This window comes from Aphidius gifuensis, linkage group LG1 (genome assembly GCF_014905175.1).
Source record: "Aphidius gifuensis isolate YNYX2018 linkage group LG1, ASM1490517v1, whole genome shotgun sequence".
Taxonomy (NCBI): Eukaryota; Metazoa; Arthropoda; class Insecta; order Hymenoptera; family Braconidae; genus Aphidius; species Aphidius gifuensis.
In genome coordinates, this window is record NC_057788.1 from 17,344,466 (window position 1) to 17,372,274 (window position 27,809).

At 29.3% G+C, this 27,809-nt stretch overlaps 1 protein-coding gene across 6 annotated transcripts in view; it reads left to right on the forward strand.

Annotated features, from left to right (window-relative positions):
- The first annotated feature begins 3,992 nt into the window (after positions 1–3,992).
- The window catches only part of LOC122849413 (echinoderm microtubule-associated protein-like 2), a 60,587-nt gene continuing 36,770 nt past the window's right edge, over positions 3,993–27,809 (forward strand). Inside the window, exons 1-2 of one of the 6 annotated variants that reach the window (XM_044148121.1) lie at positions 3,993–4,537; positions 23,033–23,247. In XM_044148121.1, the coding sequence (XP_044004056.1) occupies positions 23,214–23,247 (34 nt within the window). In that variant the 5' untranslated portion in view covers positions 3,993–4,537; positions 23,033–23,213. Of the gene's footprint in view, positions 4,542–21,920; positions 23,248–27,809 lie in introns of those variants that run through there. The other 5 variants (XM_044148128.1, XM_044148143.1, XM_044148135.1 and 2 more) reach the window with 5 other exon arrangements.

A 27,809-nucleotide genomic window follows, 5' to 3' on the forward strand; every position in this document is an offset into this window, starting at 1 on the left:
TTGGGTTCTACGTATAAAGTTAGTTATTTCGTCAGTTATTTCCGCAAGAATACTAGCTGGATAAAAATTGATAATTTGTTCGTTGCTATCAAAAACATATACTTTTTAATATTATCGTTTTTTCTATCGAATGATTAAAGGACTTTACAAAAAGATGTGATATCTAAACAAAAAAAGAAACACAGTTTTTTTTACAAAAAGGAGCGTCAAGTATTCGAAATCCCCACTAATTATGTGATTATAGTAATTTTATTTTATATTGATATTTATTAATTTTTAAGATACAAAAAGATATAATACCAAAATAAGTCAAGAAGGAAATATTAAACGCATATAATTAAGTCTTAATCTTTGACAAAATTTTATACTTGACCCCGCCCGGTTCTTCCCAAATAAAATTTAAAGACTTTCATACCAATGCAGATCTACTGAAATTTAGTAGTCGTTCTACATAAATGTATGCGCAGTCACAACCTCGCGACTTTATTATAATAGTTTCATATACAAGAGACAAGAATAGAGCGTGACAAGTGTGATTTTTTTGAAAATCTATGAAAAGTATTTGAATTATATTAAATTAATGTCTTAGAGCTCAAACGCACGACAAGCTAACTTTTGCTTGTAAACATGGCTGACGTAATTCTGAGTGATCTAAGCATGCGCAACACGTAAAATTACTAGAAAAACCACGATGGCTGGGGACATATTACTAGTTTTTTGGGAATTAGGACGGCCATGTTTACAAGTTCGACACAACCCAACTCGTTGCGCGTGCTCAGTGCGCTTTACAAGCAAACGTTAGCTTGTCGTGAGTTAAGGAGGTTATACACAAATTCATTGCGGGTGTTGCGGGGAGCTTCTGACGTCACAGTCTCAAGTGAAACTTGGCTGCACTGTAAAATAATAAAGTGTAAAGCGCCTGCGCTCCGTATACAATATATGGGATTGCGGGTATGACTAGTTCCTATAAGTTTTTTTGTTTTAACCGACCGTTTACGCGTAATTAATTTTTAAAGTTTGTGATTTTCTATTAAATCGTTACCCCTCACGTGTCCCCACTCAAAACTCCCATGCGCGAGCACGATAGATATAAGAAAAAGAGAGATAGTGTTATTTTGAGCCGACGCTACCCGACTGTACCCGACTCGACGCACGTACACACACACAGCTATTGTATTTACGCGCACTGTGATAGAATTAGTGATATACACTTTTAAATTCGATTTCAGACAATTTTCTTATTTCTCGCGTTGGCGGCCCGGAATAACAACAAACAGGAATTGTTAATAAAAAAAAAATCTTAACAAATGGCCCCAATATTCAAAAATGCATCGATTTAAAAAATTTTTTTTTCATCGTGTTAATGATTACATGCACTATCGTATGCTAATAAAAATACTCTCATTTCTATTTTCTCATGACACGTAAATATTTTTGATATAAAAGGGGTGGTTATTTCGAGAAAATGCCCCAAAACGAAATTAATCTACTACAATCAAAGAAAATTTTCCCGTTCTTATTTTATTTTTCCGTCGATGATTTAACAAATTATTCACGATTTCTCCGGCAAAAAGAATTTTTTTTAATTCTTTTCGCGACGCGTAACTATTTTTGAGATGAAAGGGGTGGTTTTTTCGTAAAAGTGCCCGACAACGACATTAATGTAATACAATTGAAGAAAATTTTCCCGTTTTTATTTTATTTTTTGGTCAATTATTTAAAGAGTTATTTGATATTTCTTCGACAAAAATAATTTTTTTTTAATTCTTTTCGCGACGCGTAATCATTTTTGAGATAAAAGGGGTGGTTTGTAATATTAAAAAAATTTGTAATATATAGTAGACAATATGTAGATTATTATGAAATCCATAAATTTTTGTGTATTGCCTAATCAATAATTAATATTTGCATAAACAAATAAAATTCTTTAAATGAACGAGTTTTTTTCTCGCGCGAAAAAACCACCCCTTTTATCTCAAAAATAATTACGCGTCGCGAAAAGAATAGAAAAAAAAATATTTGTGCCGGAAAAAAAAAGAATAACTTTTTAAATAATCAACGAAAAAATAAAATAACAACGGGAAAATTTTCTTTGATTAGAGTAGATTAATTTCGTCTTAAGTCACTTTCGCAATTAAAAAAAAATTCTTTTTGCTGGAGAAATCGTGAATAATTTGTTAAATCATCGACGGAAAAATAAAATAAGAACGGGAAAATTTTCTTTGATTGTAGTAGATTAATTTCGTTTTGGGGCATTTTCTCGAAAAAACCACCCCTTTTATATCAAAAATATTTACGTGTCATGAGAAAATAGAAATGAGAGTATTTTTATTAGCATACGATAGTGCATGTAATCATTAACACGATGAAGAAAAAAATTTTTTAAATCGATGCATTTTTGAATATTGGGGCCATTTGTTAAGATTTTTTTTTTATTAACAATTCCTGTTTGTTGTTAATCCGGGCCGACAACGCGAGAAATAAGAAAATTGCCTGAAATCGAATTTAAAAGTGTATATCACTAATACTATCACAGTGCGCGTAAATACAATAGCTGTGTGTGTGTACGTGCGTCGAGTCGGGTACAGTCGGGTAGCGTCGGCTCAAAATAATACTATCTCTCTTATTCATATATCTATCGCGCTCGCGCATGGGAGTTTTGAGTGGGGACACGTGAGGGGTAACGATTTAATAGAAAATCACAAACTTCAAAAATTAATTACGCGTAAACGGTCGGTTAAAACAAAAAAACTTATAGGAACTACCCCCCCTAAAATCTTATTATCTACAACTTCTACTTGAAACATTTTACTCTAAGTCTAACGGAAAACGCGTAATTGATTATTTTATGTTTAATTATTTTTTTTAACCCTTTCCCTTAGCTCTATCAAATTATAAACCCAACCATTCGATTCGCGAGCCCCGATTACATACCCCTATATTTTTTGTTTTAAAAAACTTAAAAATTCCCGAGGTTGAAAAGATTTTGAGCAGACTATAAATACGATTATAAAATTTTTTATTATGGAAAAATGATTGTTTATGGTATAAAATAATTATACTGATCAAAATATACATGAATATACAGATAATTGATTTCATACAAAAAAAACTAATCGAAAAAATTTATTTTACTTTTTTGCGGTTGTCAAGCATGAATATTTTCTGTGTTAAAAGATAGGAGCTGGATTTAGGCCACGCCCCAAAAATTTTGCTAGCGTTGTACGTTATATATCAATAATTTTTTTTTTTTTTTCCGGTGTATATTTTTCGAGTTTCAACATTATGGGGTGGATTCGTTCATTCGCGGATTCTTTTTCGCTCTACAATACCGGCAATTCACTAAAAATGCTGGGTAGAACAAATATGACGGAATTCTCCATACAATTTACAAGACTTTATGTCTTTATCTTTTTTGTCAGTCGGTTTTTCGCCAAGTGTTTTGCTCTAGAAGCTCTAAAATAAACAATTGTTCGTTTATGTCAAAAAATATACGCAAAGGTTGGCTATATTAATATATACTTTGTATAGAAAAAAATAAAATGATAGCCAGTGTTGACACTCAAGAAGCAGCTTAATTATTACTGAGACTTTTTTGTAGGTATTGCAGAGCGGAACAGAATTCGTGAATAAACGAATGCACCCGAGAACTATTACTAATTATCCCTTAAACCAACTCTTGAATTGGGAAAAAATTGTACCACTAAATTGTGTTTGAACTCCATCAAAGAGTGCTTCCAGTAAATTAGAATCTTTTGTAAAAATAGTCTTATATAATAATATCTAATAAGATATAAAATTGATTATCTATTCTAGAAAATTATTAAACTGAACTTTTAATAAGTTTTTTTTTTTTTTGAAGAATCTAAATAAATTCTGAAATCTAGAACAATCAAATAGATTCTTCACATTTTATTTCTGAGTATTGTGATTGGTTCAGACTACCCGTATAATTTGGTTAAATTCAGTTTAGTGGCTAGGTTGTGATAGCTACGGTAAAATTTCAGTGCCGTTTTCACGCTCAAAGAAGACGATACATAAAATTGGGGCTTACGTTTTTGACAGGAATTTTTTTTTTTCGACTTTCTTTTATCGGAATTATATATAACAATACGTTTTTAAAACAAAATTAAAATGCACTTTTTGTGTGTATATTTATTGTTCGTAGATAACTGATATATTTTGGGTAAAGTATAAACCAGCGTAAACTCTGAAAGACGTCGCTGAAGTCCAACTGTTGGCACAAAAACTATACCTGTTGGCCTCGATGACAGTGTATATACCTGGCCGTGGTTTCAGTCGTGTTGGTTCACATTTGCTTTTAGTCGTTCCATCATTACCGTGAAAACAATAAATAAACAATTTGTGTTTTTCAGAAAAGCCAACAAATTTTATCGTAGAAAAATTCTTGCAGATATTTGTAAAATGAATCTTTAATAATAAAGTGTATTTAACAATAAAATCACCTTAATAGAAAATAAGTATAACAACCGTGCTGTAAATTTCTTTTGATTTCGTAGTGACGTTTAAAAAGGAGGTAGGTTAGACTTGTTATTTGTTATTTACCTATATAGTCTTCATTGTAGCGGAAGCAGCATGTACTGGTGTTCTCCACCACTGTTTCCATCTTTCAACACAATAATAATAATAATAATAATCATAATATCATAGGTATTATATAAATTGTTTTCCTTGTTACATTTGTTACATCCTTTTTAAATGCCTAGTAGTAGACATTATCTCATTATCTATTTCGGTATAACGTTTATCGTATCGAAGCTTACGAAACTATATCATAATCACCTCGTATAATTGTCTACCGATAATGGTAGAGTTTTTTATTGCTGTTAAAATCAATGAGACAAATAATACTAAAAAATTAAATAAGAGTTCTTATTTATTTTTTTAATAATTATTACAGTACTATAATTTTGTTTACAGGTTATTTGACAGTTTGAAAAAATATATACGAAGTGTAAACTACAATGAAAATTTCAAAAAATTTACTGTAATGAAATTGAACGCATGAATATGTTTTAATATTATTATCATACTAAATTGTTTGTACTCATCTCGTAGTTAATTGAGACAGTTTTTAGTTTATAAATTATTTATAGTCCGTGGGCTGAGGCCAAAAAACTTGCACAGAACCGCATCGGCTTAATACCTGTTATATGGTAGTCCTATACACCCATAACACGTTGCACCTACTCCCTACCGTTCTAATGGTCACCTGTCGACAGGTGAGCCAGGTAAAAAAGACGAATTATGAACAACGCAAAAAATAGTAGGCGAGCTAGATTATTTTTTTTGAGTGTATTTTAAATCTAAGAAAAAAATCCCTACCATTTTAATAATTGTTGAAGGGGTTAAAAAAATTATTAAAAATTGAGATGAATTGTAGAGTAAAGCACCACTCTGTTATCCTCACAAATACCGCATTACTCTACGTTTCAATTTAATTTTTAATAATTTTTTTAACCCCTTTAACAATTTCTAAAACGGTAGGGATTTTTTTCTTATATTCCTAATACATTTAAAAAAAAATAATCTAGCTCTACTTGTCCGTCTTTACCTGGCTCACTGTCGACAGGTTACCAGAACGGTAGAAATGAGTGCTCATGAGGTATATTTTACCATATACGGTATATGCCGATGTCATTTGTACAAGTTTTTTTTTTTTCTCACTATTATCATTAATTAGTTAAGCGTTAACGTACAAGTTACGCTGAAATTTGGTTTTTTTTTTTTGTTTTTATTTCTGAGGGGGTGTTCCGATATCCAACATGTTTTTTTGTCGGTTTCTCATAGGAAATTTTCTCAGGATTAAGGGAAAAATACGGAAAAATTCTTACGAGTGCGCAAAGTGGTTAAAAATAGAGTTAAATATCGAAGAAACGGCTGTTTATGAATAATGTATCGTTAAGTTATTATAATAACGATTGATTCTAAAACTGAATAATAGCAATCGAAAAAGGTCGTCGAGGAGAAAAAAATTGCTTCAACTTAATTTAGATATTTCGAATATTTTTCGAGTTATAATAATTAATAAATTTCGATGTTTTGATTTTTTTTTTTCAAATATAATAGTGACAATCAATAAGACTCGTCGAGCAAAAAAAAAAAGGCCAAATAAAAATTTCGATATCTCGAATAGTTTGGGAATTATCGATATTTTTCTAAAAATGTATACGATTTTTCTTTTTTTTGAAAAAAAAGTCTAAATTTTTATTTGTTTTTTCAAAAAACTGCTAATTATTGATTGTTAAGCAAAAATATGTATTTTTACTTAGCCGATAGTTTTTTTACTTAGCTACATTTTTTCCTTAGCTAGATTTTTTCTTAGCTAAATTCTTTAGTCAGCTAAATCTTTTCCTTAGTTAGTTTTTTTAACTTAGTCTCAAGAAGTGTTGGTATGTGTAAGATACCATGTAAGATACTGTATCTTACATCAGTGGTTTTATACATTAAGGTATCTTACACTGCGTTCCCAGCGCCTCCTATGATTTTTTAGTGGAATCTTCATGCCACAATTTTTTTTTTATTCGATAAATACATGTAATTTATTTATTAAATAAATAAAAATCCCAAAAACAAGCAGTAGCTAAGGAAAAGAATGAGCTAAGGAATTACAGTTGCCAAAGCAATCATTCTTCAAGCAACATTAATTCTTTAGCTACATCTTTTCCTTAGACATTTTTATTTATTTGATAAATAAAGTACATGTAATTTTATTTTTAGGAAATGAAAATGTCTGAGGAAAAACAGTAGCCAAGAACAAGATGTAGCTAAGGAATTAATGTTGCAAAAAAATTTAATTTTTAAGCAACATTATTTCCTTGAAACATAATTCTTTGGCAACATTAATTTCTTAGCTACATTTTTTCCTTAGCTACTGCTTTTCCTTGGACATTTTCATCTTTTAAAAGTAAAATTACATGTATATTATTTATTTAATAAATAAAAATGCCCAAGGAAAAGATGTAGCTCCGAAATTAATGTTGCCAAACAATTATGTTTTAAGGAACTAATGTCGCTTGAAACAGAATTTTTTTGGCAACAGTAATTCTTTAGCTCCATCTTTTCTTTTGCTACTGCTTTCCCTTGGATATTTTTATTTATTTCATAAATACAATTACATCCCAGGTACAAAATTAGACTCGGGGATCGAGGCTTTACGCTCGGATCGACGCCGAAAGCGAGCTCTATTCGATGTCGGAATTTTACGCTATTCGACGTCAAAATTCGAGACTAAAACAAGGCTGAAAAAAAAAAAGTTGAAAAAAAACTCAAAAATGTTATTATTTAATTGTTTTATAGAGTTTTATTGTAAATTATAGAAAAATGAATAATTATTATTTATAAAATAACATAATTAATGAATTTTAAGGCATTTTCTATTCAGTCTCGGCGTAACCGGTTTTTAGCCTCGATTCGACATCGAAACAAGACTAAAACGAGGCTAAAAAAAAAAAGTTGAAAAAATACTTAAAAATGTTATTATTTGGATGTTTTATAAAGTTTTATTATAAATTATAGAAAAATGAATAATTATTATTTATAAAACAACATAATAAATGAATTTTAAGGTATTTTCTATTCAGTCTCGGCGTAACCGGTTTTTAGCCTCGATTCGACGTTGTGACGAGACTAAAACAAGGCTAAAGATGTAGCCACAAACATGCGCCAATTCATACTGCGCATCTTATGTTCGTTAATTTTTTAACTTATTTATAACATCGATTTCATTTGGTAATGAATTGAAATGACAAGGAAAAGGAGTACTTAAAAGAACAGAGTTGCTTGTCCTATAATTCAATTGGCTACATGAATTTCTTAGCTACATCTTTTCTCAAGCTACTGATTTTTTTGGACAAACTTTTTTTTCAAAGTAAATTACATGTAATATATTTATGTAAGAAAAAATGATGCCCAAGGAAAAGCAGTAACTAAGGAAAAGATGAAGCTAAAGAAAAGATGTAGCCAGAAAAATTATGCGGTAAGCAACATTTATTTTTTAGCTACATCTTTTTTCCGGCTGCTGCATTTTTTTTGGACAACTTCATTTTTTAAAGTAAATTACATGTAATATATTTATGTAAGAAAAAATAATGTCCAAGGAAAAGCAGTAACTAAGAAAAAATGTAGCTAAAAAAAAATATTGTCCAAGGAAAAGCAGTAGCTAAAGAACAGATGTATTTAAATTAATAAATTTTTAAAAAAATAAGTAAGGTTTAGATTTTTTTTTTTTTTTGAAAATTTACACAAAAAAAAATTAAATTTTACATTTTTTTATGATATAATTTTTTTGGTAAGAATCCTATATAAAAAAGAACAAGGTACTAATAGCTAACTTCATGTGTCTTCGCTTTATTCGTGATTCTATTGGCTGACGCTGTCGACACATTCATATTTATTAGCTCACACACGCATACACGTTCGATACATTCAATAAATCGATATATTCAAGATAGTGGCTAAGTTAATTTAATATGCAATTTAATAGTCATGAACAGATGCAATAATGTCAAATATATTTTATTTATTTATGAAATATTTTCAATAAAAGTGTCATTGATGTTTATTAAAACATTAATCAGATGCAACAATTGAATCAATGTCAAGTATTGCCATCAGTTGATAAAAAATTAAGATAGGTTATAATTCGTCGAAAAACATGAATGAGAAAGTAATAAATATTTACACACATACATTGAGTAAAATGGAGCAAAAATAATGGTCAAATTTTATTGATTAATTTGATAATCATTGAACAACACCATCAGCACCAATACATGTTATTTTATTTTTAAAAAATGAAAATGTCCTAAGAAAAGCAGTAGCTAAGAAAAGGATGTGACAAAGGAATTGATGTTGCTTAAAACATAATTTCTTTGGCAACATTAATTCCTTAGCCACATATTTTCCTGAGCTACTATTTTTCTTTGGGTATTTTATTCATTTAATGAATAAAATACATGTTATTTTATTTTTAAAAAATAAAAATGTTCAAGAAAAAGCAGTAGCTAAGGGAAAGATGGAGCCGAGGGATTGATGTAGCTTACTATTTAATTTTTTTGGCTACATTAATTCCTTAGCTCCATCTTTCTCTTAGCTACTGTTTTTTCTCGATAATTTTATTTGTTACAATAAGATGTATTCATTTCATTCGTCAAACAAAGAAATAAAAGACCAAGGAAAAACATTATCTGAGAGAAGGTGTAGCTAAGGAATTAATGTAGCCGAAAAAATTAAATGGTGAACTACAATAATTCCCTACCTTCATCTTTTCTTAGCTCCTGCCTTTCCATGGTTTTTTATTAATTTATTTGACAAATAAAATTAGTACAATTCATGTTCAGAAATAAAAATACCAAGAAAAAACCGTAGCTAAAGAAAAGATGTAAAGAATTAATGTAGCTAAAAAAATTAAAAAGTAAGCTAGATTAATTCCCTTGCTTCATCTTTCCCTTATCTACTGTTTTTCCTTGGTTTTCTCCATTTATTAAGAGTTATTGTATTTATTTCATTCGTCAAATAAATCAATAAAATTACCAAAAAAAAGCAGTAGCTAAGATAAAGTCAAAAAATCAATGTAGCCAAAAAAATCAAATGGTTAGCTACATTATTTCCTACATGATAATAATAATAATAGTCATATACCTGAGTCAACAAAACAATATACAAATATTAAAAATGGTAATAATTATCTAACACAATATTCAATACGATCAAGAACCTTTTGATTCATCAAACTTGTTGTTTTTGAATCCAAACATGAACATAATTGTTAAAGTTGTATATTTAAAACCACTTGTCACTAGCTTGTCGGTAAAGCAGCAGGCCTAGTGTTTTCGATATACAGTAATTGGATGAGAACCGTTTTCTTATAAATGTGGCCTAAAATCTTGACTTTAACCTCAAGCTGTCATCTCAAAGATAATTCGAATAAAATAAAAAATTAATTTCTAAACAATTTATCAAGAATGAATTTTTTCTATTTATCAATTAGTTTTCGAGTTTGGAGCGTGTAAACAGAAAAGAAAAAATGTTGCCGGGAATTGATTACCGTTCTCCGTGAATCTAGCACAAACTGCCGAACTTAGCACAGAAAATGTCCAACTTTTAAATAAAATTTATAATAAAATATAGTAAATTCTAAAACCGGTAGTGCGTAAATTCTCAATCTGCTAGAATTTACTTGTGAGTATCGTGAATTTAGTCATTTTTTTAAAAGAAAAATTACAATAAAATTATGTAAAATTTATAGCTTAGTATTGTATATAGTCAATGGCCAAATTTTTTACATAACTTTATAGTTATAATAAGCCGCCATGGGGGCACTTCGGGGTGCCACGGGCCTGAATTCCGATACTTCCTTTTATAATTTAATTTTTAATAATTTTTTTAACCCCTTTAGCCATTTTTTTTTTGATTGAGATTTTTTTTTTGTATTTAAAATACATTAAAAAAAAATACAATAGCTCGCCAATCAGTTTTCACGTACTTTATAATTGGCATTTTTTTTCATTTTCAAAAATTAATATCTTGGCCGGGATAGAATTAATTTGATTGAGATTTTAAAATTAACTTAATATAATAAAATTAAAAGTATTGAACAAACACCAATCAATTTTGAATTGTTTAAATTATCAATTTTTACCTGGCTTACCTGTGGACAGGGGCAAAAAAAAATTGCTTGGCATCAAGTGAACCGTGTTCTGGGTCTCAAGAACTACCATTTAACAGGTATTTGTTCAATTCGGTTCTGTTTACGTTTTTTGACATTATCTTACCGTCTACTACGAGTGGTGTCAGTGTGGCACATGTTTCGTATATATTCGAGGTCCCGTAGTAGACTTGATACGTTGAACCTCGACCGGTGCTAGTTTTCCCCTCCATCCGTCGAAAAGACGAACTCTCCGAAGGCTACGGGCTGGATCGGATACCTATTCGTGTTGCGGGCTAGGAAAGCGTGTTGCGCATGTCCGGGACGATAGGTGGGGATTCAGAGGACTCACAGTAGCTTAGCACAGAACGCTATCGTTAGACGACACAACTTGTCTGGCTCTCGAACTGATCACTTCTCTTCTCTTGACTGGCTCTCTTGGTTCACTACTGGTTCTCTCGACATCGTTTGGATCTCTCGTAAAGGCTCCCTAGGTATCAGACGTTAAGTCCTGGTGAAACTCTGTCTGAATTTCCAATGATGGACTAATACTAATGATCACGCTATATGGTTCTCTCATTATAATAATAATAATTATTATATTCTCGCTACATAATATGTATGTGATGGTTAGACCATCATTACACATAAATGTGTATGTGTGAGTTCACGAATGGATCGCTGTAAATAATAATAATAATAATAATATTGACATATATTATTATTGCAATGGCAACGTATGTGTAAGACCTGATCACGGATGGATCGCTGTATGGTTCCCTATACAAAATACATATCTCACATGTAGAATATTTGCTCCTACACTTATGATACTTGTGACGTCAGTATTTTGCTATAGTATAGTCGCAATGTAATATAGGCGTATGTAATACACTATACTTGGTTCACGATAGTTCCCTCAGGTTTGGTTACGTATTTCATAGTCCGATCAGGTGGACCGCGCCCCTCTACCATTTCTAAGACTGAGTTAGGTTCTCGTATTTTCTTCTCGTTACTCCTACGGCTGTTGGCTTCCGAGATAACCAACATGGCTCCCCCCGGTGATTTTGAGGAGAATGGTGAGAAATCCTCGTTGTTAACCTTGGCCGATAGTTCTCGCCGCGCAGGTCAGAAAATCGGTTACAGTATTTAAAATTTCGTTTTGAGGTACAATTTTTGTTCAATGGCAATGAACCCCCACGGAAATATTTTATAAAATTTTTATAAAATTTGGGCAAACTTGTTAAGAAGTTTTTATAAAATTATAGAAATTAAAGAAATTATATGAAAATTTGATAAAAATTTTCGAATACGAAAATATATCTTTAGATCTCAACTTATATAAAATTTTCTAGCAGTTTTATGTCGGGATATCTTCATAGATGTCTGTATATATCTTGATATATGATGTTATGTCCAAGTATCTCTCGATTTATACAGAAATATAAGTATATACCTAAAGATATAAAGACATATGAATGTTCTTCCTCTAAATTGTAAAAGATATATTCAAACATATTATTCCATATATACGAATATCTCTCGAGATATACACAAATATGAGTATATATCTAGAGATTTGAAGACATAAGAATGTTCATGCTGTTAATTTTCGGCAAAAAATAAAAAGATCTTCTTATATATAAGAATATATCTTTAGATATAATTATATATCGTTTTATATCTTTACATCTCATTTAAATTAAAATTTTCTAGAAGTTTTATGTCAGGATATCTTTACAGATGTATATATATATATCTTGATACATGATGTAATGTCCGAATATCTTCTGATATATTTACAAATATCTGGAATAATATAAAAAGATCTCCTCATATATGAAAATATATCTTTAGATCTCAACTTAATTAAAATTTTATAGTGATGCCGCGACAGACGAGAGAACTCGAGACGAGACGAGACACCGATGTCGATATGCAAGAGAAAAGTCGAGAAATAAATATTTAAGTTCATGTTTTTATCTTTTTTATATTTTATATATTTTCAATCTACTTATAATACATTTTTGACCCGTTTTATATTACTTGTTTTCAATAAATTTTTTTTTGGTTCAGTAATTATACTTTAGACGCTTTCATAATTTTTTTTAATCTATTATAATAAATTTTCAATTTTTTTTCATCAATGTTGATTATATTATTTATATTGCTTCTCGTTTTATGTATAGTACAATAGATAACATATATCTTTTCTTCATATTATATTTGTTTTTCGCAGAAAAATTACCGGAATAACCAAATAATATCTAAGCATAAATAATTCGTATCAAAAAATTAAAAAAAAATTATAATAAAATCAAAGTAATGAATCTATTATTTATATTGTAAATAAAACTACTAAAAATAAATTATTGACCAAGAAAAGTCGAGACGAGACCAGAGATAGCTGACGAGAGACGAGAATATTCGAGACGAGAGACAAATTTTTTCTCGTCACGAGAGACGAGACGAGAGAGCAGTGCCGTAACAAGGGGTGGGCAAGAGGGGCAACTGCCCAGGGCGCAGTGTAAAGAGGGGCGCACTTAGAAGCGCGTGACAAGAAAAAAAATATTCTTTTTAAAACAATTGAAAAAAAAAATTTATTTTCAGGAAATAAATTGACTACTGTCATTTATGATCATTCGGGTATTACATAAACATGATTGTCTTTCTAAATTTGAAGGTAATCGTCCTTATTATTGCCATTGTTCGTTTAGAGACAATCGTCCAAAAACAATATTAAAAATGCAAAATACGACGTAAAACAAAAAATACTTAATAATTTCGATTGAAATTTTTTTTTTAATTCTTCTGACAACGGCCAAGACACGATCCTCTATACTTTAAAATTCTACCTAATTCTACCTATCACTAACATCGTATTTTAAGGGATTTGGACGATTTTTTTAAAACGAAGAGTGAGACAACATTTTTTCTCTGTTTTTTGTCTTTTTCGCACTCATAGAAATATTGTGTTTCTAGAAGTCATCCGCAAGAGGTCTCTAGTAATTTTTCAATAATTCCTCATAAAAATAAATTTTTTTATACTTCAATTATTAATTGTAAAAAAACTAAGCTCCAAACCTCTTTTATTTTTTTTCATGATGTCATATTGTCGATTGGAGATATTGGTATTTTTTATGGATTTTTTTTTGACAAAAATCGCATTCTCCATAAGAGGCAAGAGCCAATGTTGAAAGTTGTCAACTTTAAAAATTAATAAAAAAAAACGAGCTTCCAAACAATTACCAAAAAATCACATAAAATGTATTAGTATTTCAAAAATCTACTGTATAAATTTCATTTCTTTCTCATATTCCGAAAAAAATCGTCCAAATCCCTTAACAGACTTAACCACGAACGCAGGTTAAATAATGGACCGATTTTTATTCTACTTGTATTGACTATAGGCCAAAGGAATTTTTTTATTTGGTCACATCCTTTTCTTAGCAACATTTGCCATAATTAATTAATAAAAAAGCTATTGCCAAATATTGCTGAGGAAAGAATGTATAACCAAATATATTATTTCCTAGTCTAAATAAATTCTTTAGCTATTTTAGACAATAATTTCAATTTATGATAGGAGATATTGCTTAAAAATCAATTTAGACTAGGAATTAATATATTTGGTTACATTCTTTCCCTAGATACATTTGCCATAATTAATTAATCAAAAAGAGCTATTGGCAACTTTTGCTAAGGATTAGATGTAACCAAATAAATTATTTCATAATCTAGATTAATTTCTCTGCAATTTTTTCTATAATAAAATAGAATCATTGTGCCAAATTGATTGTATCTTCAATAGACTTCGATGACATCATGATAGATGAATACAAATGAAACACAAAACAATTGAAACACCTCACAGGAGGCACCATAGATAAATTTTCCAGTGACAATGCTAGAAGACAAAAATTGTTTTGATTTCGTAATGATTCATTCTTCATCTATATCACCCCTGGTAGAAATAATCTCTCCGGATTTTCTCCAGATTATCTCCGGATTTCTCCGGATTTTCTACGCAATTGAGACTTCCGGTATTATTCCGGAGTTTTTTCGGGTTTTCTCCGGATTTTTTCAGAAAAAATTTCTTTTTTATTTTTCGTATGCAAACTCTTAATTCTACTTTTTCTTATTAATTTTTCCATTTTTTTGTGTTTGTTTTTTTAAGTCAAAATTCCGGAAAAAATCCGGAGATATTATAGAAATAGTCTGGAGATTACTCCGTAAATAAAATGTTATTTTCGATGGTGTTTAAAAATTTTTATTATTTTTATTAAATTCTTCCTGGATTTATCATGAAACCGGGATCGTTCACTCAAATCGCGAATGATGGTGGATTCACGATGAAGTTCTTGATATCCGTAAATATCTCCGGAAGTCTCAATTACGAAGAAAATCCGGAGAAATCCGGAGAGATCCGGAGAAAATCAGGAGAGATTATTTCTACCAGGGTACACCTAACAAATGATTTTTTTTTCATATATTATATCGATAAAAATAGGGCGCAAAATATAATTTTGCCCAGGGCGCAAAAATTCTTTGTTACGGCACTGCGAGAGAGAGCTGTCTTTCGTCTCGTCTCGTCTCGAGGCATCACTACATGTGGCTCGCGTTACCGTTGAAAATAAAAAATTTTTAATACACCGGCTAAGGCCGTGTTAAATTTTATTCATTTTAATGATTTCGAACAGTAACAATATAATATTAGTCAATTTTTTTTGATCTTTGAAATAAAAATGACAAAAATTTTATTTTTTATTATTTCATAAAAACGATAATTTATTTTGAAAAAAGTTTTAAATAAAATAGAAGAATTTTACCACGCACTTTTTTTAAATCTTGTACAAAGTATCTATGACGATTTTCAAAAAAGTTAGGGCGTTTTTTAAAAATTACTAAAAAACTAGGCAAGCATTAACTTTGTAATAGAGAGACTTTGTATTAAGCATAAACAACCCATTTTTTAAAACTCCATCGCCCATCATAGGAAAGGGCATTGTCTGTTAAAAAAAACTAAATTAAAAGAAAAAAAAATCGGTTTTTTTCATTTTTTATAAAAAATGTATTTCATAGATCAAAATTGTTTCGGAGAGGCGATAGATTTTTGGAGTACGCATGTTTGACGCCTAATACGAAGTCTATAACACCATTTTATCACGAGTTATACCTTGCCTAAAAAATGAAAAGGGCACAAGCTATAACTCAAGATAGAGTAGTCACAGAGGTTTTATATTAGGTTTAAAATAATAATTTTCGCTCGATATGTTTTGATATCAAGATATCCTGAGATCTCTTGATATATTATTATATCTAAAAAGATCTTTTCATTTTTTCCCGGGCTGTACCAACTTGTTTAGAAACACATAAAAAATAAATAAAAATATAACCTTTCTATTTGTTGACAATTTGATATTTTGACAGTCAATCATTATACATATGTACTATACATGTATAAATATAAACAAACAAATTTATTAATAACGCTAACCATTGTTGTTGTATTACGTAGGCGAAGCCTATATAGTATTAAATTCATACACGTTTTTTTTAAAATGATCATATCTTGTAAAGTAATAAAGGTAGAAGGATCGTATTAGGACCAAATTATTTGTCTATGAAAATACTAAAACCAGGGACTTACTAAAAGTAATTTTAATCGTTAGTTAATTTATTATTAACAAAAAACGATCACCGTGTAATTTTCAAAGTCAAATAATAAGAAAACTAAGAACAAATCATGGATGCGATTTTTTGCCAGGATATTAAGAATGACGGAATTTATAATAATCGAGTTTAAAATTGTTTTTAATGTCGTTGGAAGATTGTTAATAAACAAAAAAACAAAATTGCTGTTTTTTTATGTTTTGCATAACTCTTTAAAATTTTAACTTACAAGCTTTGTTTATAGCTCAAATTAATTGTCTTTTCGATACCGAGAGCCAGCCTCTCTTGATAAAATTTGCTCTGATCATTCGTTAATTAGATATCAGCAATTGTTTATAACAATCACTATCAGCCTTTATGTTACAGTCGAAAAATAGTAACGAAGGAGTGATTTTAGCGATTTTTATCAAGACAGGGTGGCTCTCAGGAATTTAATATCAAATTTTTTGAGCTTAATAAAACTTTTTTATGTTAATTTGTTCAAAAGTTATCCGAAATATAAACAATTACCGATTTTTTATTTTGAACATTTTTTCTTCAAAAAAGAGTTTAAAGCGCATGCGTAAAAATTTCTTTGCTGTGGTTACAATTTGCTTGATCGATAAAATAGTTATTTATATTACCATGTTATTAAAAAGAAAAAAAAAAACTACCATGCATGGACAAATTTTCATAAATAAAAGTAATAAACAAAATGGTTCTAAAAAAGATTTGTTCAGTTTAAAAAAAAGTAAATTGAACGATTTATTTTTTTTATATTTATATTGATTTCTTTTTTGAACGAATCTAATAAAATTATTAATTACAAGTGGTATAACCTCAAATTTTTTTCATCTGTATTTTGATTTATGTACATAATTTGACAGGTGAAAAACAGCGCGAAAAAAACAAAAAATATTTAATCATATAATTTAAAATTATTAATAAAAAAAAAAAAACTAAAATGAATTTGGAATAATCAAGAGGAACCACACGGGCTTTCGCCGGAGTTTTGAAAATTTTCAATTTTCAATAGAACGAATCCGTTACTAAAATTTTTTTTTTAATGTTGGCTGTATCCAAAAAAACTAGTGTGAAGTTAGCGGTTCTATGCTGAAAATGCTGCGTGCAGCATTTTTTCAACATAGTCCTCAGCGGCCATTTTCTAGTAAATTTTTATGAGATATAGTGACACAAGTACTATGGCATACTCGAAAAACTATGCTAGTGGCTACATGCCTTAACAATTATCGTAATGACGCTGAAGCTAGCAGCAAGTCAGGGATGTTTAGGTCAAAAAACAAATAGTCAAGTGCTCTTTGCACGGTAAGTGTTCCGTAGGGTTTTTTCTTCTTTTTTTTTAAGTTTTGTTCAATTGAATTTTTTTTTCATTTTTATTTCGAGAAAATGGGAATATTTAATCTAGTAAGGCCCACAAATGAAAAATAATTATAATGATTGATTTAGAAAAAAAAAAAAAGTTAATTTCATTCAACATCAACTAATTCTGTTCGTCAGTTTAAAAAATATCTCAAAATAAGAAGACGTGAGACTACATATCGTTGAATAAAAAGAAAAAAATTAAGGACCGAAAAATTTGAAAAAAATATCGTGAAATCTACTAATTAAGCGTCGTCGATTCAAACATTGCCGGAATCGGTCGGTCGATATTTAAATTTGGGCCCTGTGAGAAAATGTATCGTTGCCCATTCTATATGTATACTGAGTTTCTTGCAACGTTTCATGTTGCGTTGCCTATTCTATATGTATACTGTGTTTCATGCAATGTTTCGTGTTCCGTTGCCTATGCTACTTCCGTCCCCGATTTTCGTGACAAATTTTTTTTTTAGCTACACTTCAAAAAGAAGTTTCACTTCAAAAAAATATGTTCATTGCTTTTGGGAAAAAAAGTGGAACATAATGAGCATCTCAAAAGCCAATTCGATCCAGAACTTTAATTTTCATCGCGAAATAACAAGAAGTCACATGAAAAACGAAAACATAAGTGTCCTACCGAACACTAATAAATCATTATGATCAGTTGAGTACTTTCTGAAAACATAGCAGTCAAAGCTTTTATTTTCACATTTATATATATAGGGCATTCCATGTCCACTCACAGGCATGGTACAAGAACTACAGGTATTGCTATATGCAGCAGTGCGCAGTCTGGCTTGGCTACTGTGAGGGCTACTGTGAAAGGCAAGCTTTTGATTGGTTTGATTCAGAAAAGGCATCTTTTTTATTGGCTCAAAAGGCTGCGCAAACCGTGACGAAAAATTGATAGACTACTACTGCGATACCTGTCGTTACTGTACCATGCTCACAGGGTTCTTTCCCTCACCCTCTCAGATTTATAAACAAATATTTTTTTTGCGTTCTTCAGTGCTTCATAGCACTACATGTATTTTTATGGGCTGTAGTTTGTCACCCTAGATGAGTTGATTCCCCAGAAAAAGTCTATTACCGGAACGCCATTTTGTACTCACACAATAAAAACCTCTTTAATTCCTACGTTATCTGTCTCGTTTCTTCCTTACCTGTTAAATTGCAGTTTTCCTCAAATGAATGGTAAATTTAAATATAATAAAACCATACAATTAATTTGTTTAATAAATTAAAATACTGTTGCAAAATTATGCTAAGGTAGCCGAGGAATTAATGTGCACAGAGAAAATAAGTCTTTCTTTCCATATTTAAAATTGATTTATTCAACGAATTGATAACATGCAATTGATATTAGTATTCATAATGGTAATGGAATAATAATATTAACAAAAAAAAATTTTTAACTGAAGTAATAAAAACATTGCGGTGATGACAATATTTTTTTTAAATGTTATTTTACAAATTGACTTGGATTTTCTTTCACTTGAATATTGTTTACCTTCATAAATTAATCCATAAAATTTTCCACAGCATCTAGATAAAAGTAAAATATATTATTGTTAGTATAAATTCATAATGACTCTTTTTTTTTAATATTTAATAAAACGATAATGTACTCATCTTAATTTTTTGAATCCGAGCCTATAAGTTCAATTATTATTGCTGACTTCTTCGCATGAGTATTGTTTAGCTTCATTAATTAATCCATAAAATTTTCCACAGCATCTAGATTCTAGACAAAAGTAAAATATATTGTTGTTAGTATATATTCATGATAACTGTTTTTTTTTTAAATTTGATTATTAAATAAATAGATAATGCACTTATCTTAATTTTTTTATTCCAAGCTTATAATTTAAATTATTATTGTTGATTCTTTCACTTGAATATTGTTCAGCTTCATTAATAATTCCATAGAATTTTCCACAGCATCTAGACAAAATTAAAATAGATTATTGTTGGTATAAATTCATAATGACTGTTGAATCTGGATAATTAATTTAGCCAAATAATTAACACGTAGCCAACATTTTTTCCAAAGCTATTGAATTATTTTAGAAGACAAAGAGCTATAGGAAGAATAGAAGCTAAGAAAAGGATGTTGCCACATGTTAATCTATAAAAAAATTAATTAACACATAAGCAACATCATCCATATAGCTATTTTTTCCACAGCTTTTTTATTATTTTAATAGACATAAAGCTATGGGAAAAATAGTAGCTAAGGAAAGAATGTTGCCACATGTTAATTAATAGAAAATTAATTTAGCTAAATAAATTAACACGGAGGCAACATTTTTCCTTAGCTAATATTTTTCCCATAGCTTTTTAATAATTTTAATAGACAAAAAGCTATGGAAAAAATATTAGCTAAGGAAAGGAAGTTGCCACATGTTAATTTATACGGAATTAATTTTGCCAAAGGAATAAACATGCAGGCAACATCCTTTCGTTAGCTAATATTTTTCCCACAGCTTTTTATTAATTTAAATAAATAAATGGTCATAGGAAAAATGGTAGGTAAGGAAAGGAAGTTGCCACATGTTAATTTATACGAAATTAATTTTGCCAAAGAAATAAACATGCAGGCGACATCCTTTCATTAGCTAATATGATGTATGTAATAGATGTAACCCTGATTTTTTTTCTTATTTTTATCATCAACGACCCAAAAAGCACCTCTATCAAAAGAGTAAACTACCCCGAGTAGAAATTCAGTATAGGGGTGAAGCTAGCGAACAAAGCTAGCACACACAGGACAGTCGTAAACGGCAGTGACTGTACTTCCCTTTCCACTAGCGCTGGGAGTGGGAATAACAAAAGATCCGTTGTGTAGGCGAGCGAGGACAGAGGAAGAAAAAATATTTTTTTTTTTCAAGTGTTTAATTGTTAATAAAATAATCAATGCACCACAACCAAATACTTTTTTTTATTATCTTTATATTGTTAATGAACAATCCTTTAATTTTCAACAATTTTTACTGACAATTATTTCAGTTATTAATTGTTGAAATAAATTTTTTTTCGAGTCTATGTTTAATTTTTAAAAACATTCATATTGTCATTTATTTATTATCTTAAAAACTTGTAAATAGAAATTGTTAAAAATTAAACAATTGTCAGTTAACAATATAAAGATAATAAAAAAAAATATTTGGTAGTGGTGCATTTATTATTTTATTAACAAATAAACAATTAAACAATCAAATATACAACGTATAGATTGACAGGGATATTTTTTATGTTTTTTAAATGTTTATTTAGCAATAAAATAATTAATGCACCACTACCAAGTATTTTTTTTTATTCTCTTTATATTGTTAACTAACAATTGTATAATTTTTAACAATTTCTATTGACAAGTTTTTAAGACAATAAATAAATGACAATATGAATATTTTTAAAAATTAAGCATAGACTCGAAAAAAAATTTATTTCAACAATTAATAACTGAAATATTTGTCAGTAGAAATCGTTGAAAATTATAGGATTGTTAATTAACAATATAAAGATCATAAAAAAAAGTATTTGGTTGTGGTGCATTGATTATTTTATTAACAATTAAAAACTTGAAAAAAAAAATATTTTTTCTTCCTCTGTCCTCGCTCGCATACACAACGGATCTTTTGTTATTCCCACTCCCGGCGTTAGTGGAAAGGGAAGTACAGTCACTGCCGTTCACAACTGTCCTGTGTGTGCTAGCTTCGTTCGCTAGCTTCACCCCTATTGTTTTGAAAAAATATCGATAATTCGAAAACTAAACCCATTGTTATCCCATAATGAAACTTGGAAATTGAACTAATTTTGCCCTTTACTATTCACAGTAAAAAAATCAGAATTTTAAAAAATAGCTAAAGTATGTTGCTTAAAATACAATTTTTTTAGCCACTTTGATACTTAAGCTACATTATTTCCTTAGCTACTGCTTGTTTTACATATATATTTATTGATTTAATAAATGAAATAAATGAAATAAAATTTTTAAAAAATAAAAATGTCTCAGGAAAAGTGGTCGCTAAGTAAAGAATGTGGCTACGGGATTAATGTTGCTTTGATTTGGATTAAGAAGTCTTTGTCTCAATCCAAATCAATTTTTTTTCAATCCAAATACATTTTTTTGCAAGAAGAAAACTTCTATCTGATAGAACTTTTTTTTTCAGTGTATAAACATACAAACGTTTGCACAAAACATTAATTAACACGTGTGACACATTTTCTAGAAAACATTATTTACCAGAAATGCAAATCGGAAATTTGTGGTTATCTGAGTTGTACTTATCTAAATTATCTGTACAGATTCATACATATCATATGGAAACGTTCATAAATCTATTGCGCAGCTTTATTGATCGCATCCTAAGCAGCTGTAAACACTAAACACCAATTCTACAACTGACAGTGAGACTAAAATTCTCCCAGGAAAAACACGCAAATACGATAAGAACGCGTCCATCAAATTATGGTGACGCACTCTTACGATTCGTTAATAAGTTATGTGCAATGTAGTGAGCTATCGCTATTGCGTCTCACTAACAATATTCGATTGTGTATTTGCACTTTATATTTACTTTACATTAATTATACTTACCATCTGAAATGAAATATACGAAAGCGCAATTCATATCTTGACAACGTAAAAACTTCTGTCTCTATTTAAAAATCATTAAATAAATGAATATTTATATAACAAACAAGTTGATTAAGAAAAAAAAAAAAATATTCGATCGAAAACGCCGTATCGTTACTTTTGATATTGTTTTTGGCGATCTATATCAATTAGAAGCTACGAATACATTTGACTCAAATATATTGTTATTGTAATAATTATATTTTTGACGTTCATTAAAAAAAATCTATTTACAATTTTATTTTATTTCTCATTTTATAACAGATTTCATCCCTTGATAGTTGATTCGTTTGTGAATGTGATGTGTACTTTTTAATAGAAGAAGGATTTCAATTAACTAAGTGAATACAAACATGCGTTTCGTAACATCTTTAACTCATTGCACACTCTGAACTTTATTAATTCACTGCAAATCACTCTACTAGTCGCTTGCTTCTTTTTTCATCTATTTAAACTCAACAATCTCAAAATTTTTATATTTTTACCACATTTCTTTATAAGAACAAGATTATACAGATAAGTTTCTGAACTCTCAAATCTCAATTCAATAAATACTCTTAAAAAATTCATTGACATTAATTTTTTGATTTTTATTAAAAATTAAAAAAACCGGCTAATTTTGTCCACGTTTTGAACACAAAAAATCTGGAATAATATAAAAAAACTTTTCTTTATCAATTTTTGTTGAATGGTAGAAAAAAGTCTGAACCAAGTGAAACAAAATATTTACATCATAAAGGAACAACAATTGTGACACAACCGAATAAGAAGTGAACAGAGTGAATTAAATAATCGAAAACAAAATTAAATAAAAAAATTTGGAAAAAAAAAGAGTCGTTCGTTATTAGGATACTCATAATTCCTGCAACAGATGTAATGGACAAAATTGAAGAAGTTGATCAAGCATGGAGTGAGTATTGCATATTTTAGAACATTTCAGTAATTTATAATATTAGTTCACTTCACTACTTTACTTAATTTTTTAAATTACACTTAAAAGAAAGATACGTTAGCTAACATATCGCCTGTTTACTATTACGTCGATTTGTTTCCCTGCATTAAAAAAATATTTTAATTTTTAATTTGGACAATAAATATAAAAGTTAATTGATTTTTAAATTTTTAATATTTTGGAGTAATTTTTTTTTTTTTGAGAAAATTATGGAACTACAAATTTTAATTTCTGGACCGAATTGCATTGAGTCCCCCTGCAATAAATGAATATTTCAATTTTAATTTCAGACAATAAACAAAAAAAGTATGCAATTGTTTATTCAAGTATTTTATATTAAGAATTAATTAACTTTTTTATTTATTGTTCAAAATAAAAAATTGAAATATTTTTTTAATGCAGGGAGACCTGTTGCAATTTATAGTGAAGAAATAAGGAAGTCAATTAATTTTTAATATATAATACCTCATTAAACAATTACATAACTTTTTTGATTATAGTCCAAAAATTAAATTAAACTATCTATTTAATGCAGGGATGCCTCTTGCAATTTGTAATGAAGTAATTGGAATTTGTAGTTCAATAGTTTTCAAGGAAAATTGATTTGTTTATTAAGATATTTATAAACAAATTAATTTCTCGTGAGAACTAATGGGCTGAAGCTGGCGGCCAAGCTAGCAGCCGGGTCAGGGGCGTTTGGGGTTCCAGGGCCCTTCGGTAATGAATTAGTAGAAAAGTTATAAAAATCATTGAAATAATCAGATAAGTATTAGACAAAACTACAGTTGAAATTTCAGACCTCTACGCGACGTAGAAAGACCACCCATAACCCCTTTTCCGCGAATTTTCTTGTTTTTTTTAAAAAAAAAATTTTTTTAGTCATCTTAAAATATTAATTACCCGGGTTTTTCAATTTTATTTACCTCATATCTAATAATAGAAGCTACAGTTAAAATATCAGACCCCTACTCGACGTACAAAGACCACCCATTACCCCTTTTCCGCGAATTTTTGTTTTTCTTTTTTTGAATAATTTTTTTAGTCAACTTTAATTATTAATTATCGGAGTTTTCCAACTTTAATTACCTTATAACTAACTAACAAGAGAAGCTACAGCTGAAATTTCAGACCCCTACGCGACGTGCAAAAACCACCCACCACCCCTTTTCCGCAAATTTTCTTGTTTTTTTTTTTTCAATAATTTTTTTAGTCAACTTGAAATATTGATTACTGGATTCTATGAACTTCCTTGACTATATAAATGATAAGAGAAAACACAGCCAAAATTTCAAACCTCTACGCGACGTAGAAAGACCACCCAGCACCCCTTTTTCGTGATTTTTTGTTTTTTTTTTTTATATTTTTTTTTTTTGAACTTAAATTAATAATTACTGGATTCGATTGAATTTATTTACTAAAGAAACCATAAAAGAAAACACAGCCAAAATTTTGAACCCCTACGTGACCTAGGTAGACCACCCACTACTTTTGTTCACCGTTTTTTAAGTTTTTTTTTTTCTGTATTACGTTTCAATGAATCGCTTCGTCATTTTTCCGGTCGTTTGGCATAATTTTATTGATAGTTTGGAATTGATATGAGACTGGTTTCTAAAATCAAATATTTAGACATTTTTTTTTTAATACAGTTTTTTCAATTAATATTTTTATATCTAATAAATACGGTGATTAATATTTTAAGGTTGATTCTGGAAATCTGAAACCGCAACAGATTTTTTTTTTTTTATCTCATGTTTAAATGAAATAGTTGTCAATTTTTATCAATTTTTCTTTGTGTGGTTTTTTTGTGATATTTACTGTTAAAGTTGACAACTTGCGTTGACAACACGCAAGGTATACCTCATATTTTTATTAATAACTTTTTCAAAACGCAACAGAAAACGTTAAATTTCTATCAATTTGTAGTGCTAGAAAAGACAATTTTTTTGATATAAATTTTTAGTATTTCGTCTATTGCATTGAAAAAATAAATAACTTTAAAATTCAAAAATTTAGCGAGAAGCGCAGCACACAGACATGAACACAAAAATCCATCAGTGGCGCCACAAAAAATTTTAGGACACGGGAATAAAAAATAGCGTTATTGATATACGGGCCCTTCGTGGCATAAATATTGGTTTGGTGATGCGACTGGGAATCAACTTTAAGTTAACAAAAAAAATTTTTTTTTTTTAAAAACATGAAAATTCGCGGAAAAGGGGTGGTGGGTGGTTTTTATACGTCGTGTAGGGGTCTGATATTTTAACTGTAGCTTCTCTAATTGAGTATAAAGTGAATAAAATGGAAAAACCCGGTAATTAATATCAGTGCCGTAACAAGGGGTGGGCAAGAGGGGCAACTGCCCAGGGCGCAGTGTAAAGGGGGGCGCACTTAGAAGCGCGTCACAAGAAAAAAAATATTCTTTTTTAAACAATTTTAAAAAAAATTATATTTTCAGGAAAGAAATTGACTACTGTCATTTATGATCATTCAGATATTACATAAACATGATTGTCTTTCTAAATTTTGAAGTTAATTGTCCTCATTATTGTCATTTGTCGTTTAGAGACAATCGTGCTAAAACAATATTAAAAATGCAAAATAAGACGTAAAATAAAAAATATACTTAATAATTTGAATTGAAATTTTTTTTTGTTTCTTCTGACAACGGCCAAGACACGATCCTCTATACTCTAAAATTCTACCTAATTCTACCTATCACTAACATGGTACTATAACCGACTTAAGGAATATCCAGCACAAATCAAAAATACGGCTAGAGCCTTGGAATTTTTTAAGTAGCTTAATGAAATAGTAATACACACGCTCAAATTTTATGATAATTTTCTTGTAGCTAATTACTTAGTAATTAATTAATTAAGTAGGCTACTTTTTTGGAGGTTATACATAGGTTCTTATGGAGAGTCCGGTTGAGTTTTTAGAAACCTGGTTAGCCATTTCATGAAAAATACGGCTAGCTTTGTCAAAAACTAAGTATAGATAGAAGAAACAATAAGGAAACTTTTGATATAAAAATTATTAGGGCTTTGAGACCTTTTTATTTTACAACAAATAAAAATAAATTTTTGTCTTCGTCTAAATACTTAAGTGGAAGTGAGAAACGAGATTTTCTCCTTTTTTTTATCTCGTTCGCACTCATAGAAATATTATGTTTCTAAATGCCATCCGCAAGAGGTCTCTAGATATGCGCGGGTAACACCTTAACCACTAACGCAGGTTAACATGGACCGATTTTTATTCTGCTTGTATTGACTATATATGCCAAAGGTTATTCTTTTTTTAATTGACATAAATTGAGATGATTATGGCAAATGGCTGAGAAATTAATTCAGATTACGAATTTATTTATCTGGTCACATCCTTTTCTTAGCAACATTTGCCATAATTAATTAATAAAAAAGCTATTGCCAAATATTGCTGAGGAAAGAATGTATCACCAAATATATTATTTCCCAGTCTAAATGAATTCTTTAGCTATTTTAGACATTAATTTCAATTTATGATAGGAGATATTGCCATGGTAGAAATACTACAGGTATGGCAGTGCGCAGCCTGGTTTGGCCGCTGTGAATCGACCAATCAAAAGGTCGCCTTCTCGCCACAAAAATGGAAGACTTTATGCGCGCGCGATACAAATTTGTTAAGAAAATTTTCAAGTTTTTTTTAAATTTTTCAAAAGTTATCATATTTATTCAACTAGATTTGGTATATTTTATAATGATTCACATACATCAATGATAAAAATTAATTATTTATATTAAATAAATGAATCCAAGTATAATAAATACAACACAACCTCTATTGTTTGTGGCATCAAAAAAAACAACAACAATGAAAATATTATAATTTATTTGTTAAACTGTCTTGGTTTTTTTATTTTTTTTATTTTTTATAAACATGCTCCACATATATTTATTAGTATTTACAACAATATAAAAAATAGTTGTCAAAACAGTATGTTAGAGAGAGAGGATCTTATAATAGAGATTGCGTGTTAGAAAGAAAAGCAAAACAGCTCGATGGCGCGTTCTTGATTGGTTGAAAAAATAAGGCTGCGCAGAACGCGACGAAAAAAGCATGGACTACTGCCATACCTGTAGTACTTCTACCATGGATATTGCTAAGGAATTAATTTAGACTAGGAATTAATATATTTGGTTACATACTTTCCCTAGATACATTTGCCATAATTAATTAATCAAAAAGCTATTGGTGACTGTTGCTAAAGATTGGATGTAACCAAATAAATTATTTCATTATCTAGATCAATTTCTCTGCAATGGTTTCTATAATACAATAGAATCATTGTGCCAAATTGATTGTATCTTCAATAGACTTCGATGACATCATAGATGAATTTTCCAGCGACAACGCCAGAAGACAAAAACTGTTTTGATTTTCTAATGATCTATTCTTCATCTATAGGTATCACTTTTAAAATATTTTGTCTTCTATATTAATATCCACAACAATTTTTATTTAAAAAATAAAATAATTTCAGT